At 42.5% G+C, this 4,526-nt stretch overlaps 1 protein-coding gene across 2 annotated transcripts; it reads right to left on the bottom strand.

Moving 5' to 3' along the window:
* Nucleotides 1-296: 296 nt before the first annotated feature.
* Nucleotides 297-3,031, bottom strand: LOC119998837. 2 transcript variants are annotated; one of them, XM_038846286.1, is made up of 2 exons: nt 2,805-3,031; nt 297-2,430 (listed from the first exon to the last, which is right to left on the bottom strand). In XM_038846286.1, the coding sequence occupies exon 2, from the start codon at nt 1,608-1,610 to the stop codon at nt 453-455; it is 1,158 nt and encodes a 385-aa protein (XP_038702214.1). In that variant the 5' UTR covers nt 1,611-2,430; nt 2,805-3,031; the 3' UTR covers nt 297-452. The 2 variants fall into 2 exon arrangements, with proteins under 2 accessions (XP_038702214.1, XP_038702215.1); XM_038846287.1 differs by having other exon boundaries at nt 297-2,262.
* Nucleotides 3,032-4,526: the final 1,495 nt, after the last annotated feature.

Here is a 4,526-nt window from a genome sequence, read left to right as displayed (position 1 = left end):
TATGAATGTTCAAGAGTGAATGGATGAGGCAAAACCCTTAAAATTGAGTTTTTGCCCACTTTTTACAACGGGAAAAAAACCTAATTACCCTTACAAAGTCGTCCTCCATTGATTACAAATAAGATTTGCCTCAAATGCCTCTGAAATTTCTGTATACAAAACTGTAGAATCATGACAGGTGTCTAGACACTTAACTAGGTGTCCAAACACTTGTTGTTTGCCAGAATTTGGAGAAGCCTCTAACTCTCCTTTTGCCTTTAGGTGTCCAGACGTTTAATTGGGTTTCCAAAGGTGGTTATGGGACAAAGTGGGAAGAATTTGAAATTAGGTAACAAGTTACAAGGTTAAGTTCAAACATGGGACCTACACAATATAGTTTTAGGCAGAAACATAACAAATAAATCAAGTAAAAGGTCAATCTAGCCAAAACTCCCAAAAATTGATACATAGTCCTAATCATCTGCAGGTGGTGGTGGTAAGAGTAGTGGGTGTGTAGAGGATGAGGAAGGAGGCTGTGGTGGCCAATCAGGATGCCTGGAAACTAGGAACTGCACCATGTTGTAGATCTCGTCCTGTCTGGTCTGCATCAACTCCTGCCTAGAGTACATAAGCTTTTGCCTTTGCTCAATCCCAAGCAACCTGGCATCCACATCTGTTCGGAGCCCCTGAATCATGTCCATAATCTGCTGGAAACTCGGCTGGCTTACAGATGAACTCTCACCCGGCTCTACATCCTCCTCCTGCTCCTGAGGCTGCCGCTGTACTGAGGCTCTCAACCGACCTGCCCAAGACTTTCCCATACAGATATGATCAATCGGCCCTAAAACATTAGTGGCCGTTTCCAGGTCCACTGTCGATATAACCCCAGCCTTCCGTATCATCTCTGTCAAGAATGCTCCATAGGGGATACTAGTCTGGGAATCTCCTGATTTCAAATGGCAATTGTGTATGTGGCAAAAGATGAAGCGGGGCATGTCTATCCGACGCCCAACAATGATGGCATAGAGGAACTGTGCTCTGTCCTTACCCACACCTGCACTCCTGCCTTGAGGGAACAGATTGTAGCATGATGATTCGTGCAGTGGCACGTAATCCCATTTCAATAAGCCCTTCCGGACGTTTCGGTTTTGCCACACAGTTCCGAGTACAAACAATTTCTCCATAATCACATCCCAATCCTCACTTTCGTCTTCATAAGAAAACCATGAACCCGGAGGAGAAGGTGGTAAACTAAAGAAACTCCTAATCTTACCATATGTAAGGACCACTTCCTTCCCTCTCACTATGGAAACCATCCTGCCATTCCCCTCGAGAGATGATTCGGAGATGTTTGCAAAGAACTCCCTCACTAAGTTCTGGTGGCATGGTCCCGAAAACTCAACAAGCTTCTTCCACCCTAATTCCACAATTCGGGGCTTCCAATTCAACGCGTCAAATTTCCCCACTGTTATACCTTGGAAGTCATCCAACTTCCACTGGCGCTCAACCGTAACCCTTTTTTTCTTCCAATATTTATCAAAGTCCTCCTTGGCATCCGCATTCACAAAGGTGGGAGGAGCTTTCAGCTCATCCTCCTCCGACACCACAATTCTAGCACGCTTAGAAGCCATTTTCAATTCAGCAGAGTCAAAATAGCAGTAAAAATCAGCAGCAAACCAGAGTCCAAAATTTGTCAGAATACCGTGCACACTAACACCCAAAAAAATGCACTGCAGTGACCCAGAAAATCTGCCTAAAACAAAGCCCGGAACAGCTCCAAAATCTGCCAATTTTCAGCACTAAAAACAGTACAAATAGGCCTCAAAACAGTTCCAGAATAACCTGCACTATCACCAGCAAAAACTGTCCAGACCACTGCACAAAATTCAGTTAGTATTCACTGCCCAGAAACTGCAGCAAATAGCACCAAAGCAGTCCAGAAAATTGCAATAATGTAACCCAGAAAACTGCCCAGAAAAACAGTTTCAAAAGCAGCCCATTTCTGTCTCAAAACAGCAGATATGTTCCCCAAAAAACTGCTCAAAACACTGCAGAAATCTGCACCAATATAACCCACAGACAGCCCAGAAAAACTGCAGTAATTCAAAGCTGTACAATCACCACAAAATCTGCCAGAAATTCTGCTTTAAACAACCTCTAAACAGCTTCCAATCCCAGCACCAATTCAGTTTTAAAACCAGCAGAGAATAGCAGTAAATCAATCCAGTGAATCTGTCCCAAAATCTGCAGTAAAACTGGCAGCAGCAAAGACAGTCCAGAAATCTGCTCAAAAACAGTCCAATAAAACTTGCAATTAACCTCCAAAACTCTGTTCCAGACTGAAGAATTCAGTAAACAGATTCAAATACAGCAGAATACCGCCCTAACAAGCTGCCAGAATACTCCCAGAATTTAAATCAGATCCAGTACCATTGATTGAATACAGAATTTCTGCAGAAAATTCTCATCAAATACTCTCAAACAGAGAATTCACAGCAGATTGCAGCAATACTACCCAGCAATTTTATTTATTTATTATTTTTTCAGCACAGCCTATACAACTCAAGATCAAAGCCCAGAAAATCAGAAATTCAGAACCTAGCAGCACTGAATATTAGCTAGACTTACCCAATTTTACAGCACAACATTACCAATTACATCACAAAGCAAAATCAGTATTTCATTTCTTCACCCCGTAGCCCTAAAATTGAAAACCAGCAACCATTCAAAGCTCCCTTCAATTCTCAGCAACACTACAACTACTTCAAAGACAAATTCCAGAATCAAATCCCTCAAAATGACTAGTGAAGTTGCACAGGAGTTACCTACTTCGACTCTCTCTCTGTTCACGCTGTCCGAACCCCAAAATCCTTCAATCTTGCCTGAATACCGAGCAACAATCGTTTCCTGAGCTCGAAATGGAGGTAAGAAATGAATCGTTGGTTCGATTTGTTGTGGTCTGCACGGTTACGAAGCCAGGGTTCAGGCGATGGTGATGAAGGCAAGTAGGTAACTGCTCGCGATTATGGGAAGGAGAAGGAGAAGAGAGAGTTGGGTTTGGGTTCGCGAGGTTAACTTATGGGCTAAGGTGAAGACTTAAGACATGATTCACATGGGCTGGGATTGGGCTCACCAAGACTTCGGCCTTGGGTCTATCTAAAGATTAAGGGGAGCTTTAGTCACACCCCAAAGTTTGCTAAGTATTCCTTGACTTTGTTGACTTTATCTTTGTTAAGACCTATGCTCTTTTACACCCCAACCCCTCACCATTTATTTCTTCATCCTCACGAGCACCCACTGCCGATCATGGTGTTGTCGTCGTCCGAGCATCAATCCAGTAACCACTATCACCAAATTGAAGCCCAAACCACCACTAACTAAACCCGACCAACCCCGATGAGTTTCGTCCACTGCAACCGTCGAAATCACGTTCGAAAGTCTATGGCCACCGTGAGAAAAGTCCTTTGATTCGAACAATCTGACCACTGTTAGAGGAAACCGACATCACCTTTGGATTATTCGTGGCATGACGCTTCCATTCCACCCATTTGTCCTATTTTTACAATAGAAAATACCTAACTACCATTACAAAGTCGTCCTCCATTGGTTACAAATAAGATTTGCCTCAAATGCCCCTCAAATTTCTGTGTAGAAAACGGTAGAACAAGTGGTCGGACACTTAATCTTCCAATTATATCGGTTTAAATCGAAAACTGAAATCGAAATTTATGATTCGGTTTAATCCGATTTATATATGTTATTCGATCTGGTTCGGTTTGGTTAATTATGAAACCAAAAAATTTTGGTTTGATCAAAATCAAATCGAACCGCTTCCACCCCTATAGACACCTGCTGCTCGCCAGAATTTGGAGAAGCCTCTGACTCTCTTTTTGCCTTTATGTGTCCGGAGGCTTAATTGGGTGTCCGAACAGTTAAAAGTGTGTCCGGACACTTGAACTGTATCAAAAATTGAAAGACTGTCTTGATTTCTTCATGAAGTGTCCGGACGGCTGGTGGTGGTGTCCGGACGGATGTATTAGATGTTTGGACACTTAAAGCTCGTCAATTCTTGAAGCTTCTGTCTTGATTTATTAAGGAAGTGTCCGGACTGCACCATGAGGTGTCCGGACACTCCTTTCTTCAGCTCCAAAAGTCTCCAATTGAGTCATTTTAGCCCAATTTTCTGTACAGCCTAAGGGAAAAATCTATAAGAGTTAAACTAACTAAATTAAACATGAGTACACTACCTAAGAGCTAGAACATCCTAATTAAAGGACATTAGGACTTCAAAGTAGAGGTTTGGTCACACAGACACTACAACTTATCGATCGTTGATTCGAAAAATACATTTAACATGGGATCGAGGCACTACCCTTAATTCACATGTTGTGAAAAGAGTTGCGCCCACAACACCATAAATAAGGGCGGAGCTAGGAATTGATGTTAGCTGTTAGAGGGACTGCTAGAAGTTGATGGGGTCCAGGGGCAGTGCTTTGGAAAAATTTTTTATGACTATTTACAATATTACACCTATTTAATTGACAGCA

The sequence above is a fragment of the Tripterygium wilfordii genome, chromosome 5 (assembly GCF_013401445.1).
Source record: "Tripterygium wilfordii isolate XIE 37 chromosome 5, ASM1340144v1, whole genome shotgun sequence".
Taxonomy (NCBI): Eukaryota; Viridiplantae; Streptophyta; class Magnoliopsida; order Celastrales; family Celastraceae; genus Tripterygium; species Tripterygium wilfordii.
This window is presented reverse-complemented; position numbering and strand designations above follow the sequence as displayed.

Bases quoted from the DNA above. Each gene is read 5' to 3' on its own strand.
- LOC119998837 (XM_038846286.1), bottom strand. From the start codon at position 1,610: ATGGCTTCTAAGCGTGCTAGAATTGTGGTGTCGGAGGAGGATGAGCTG.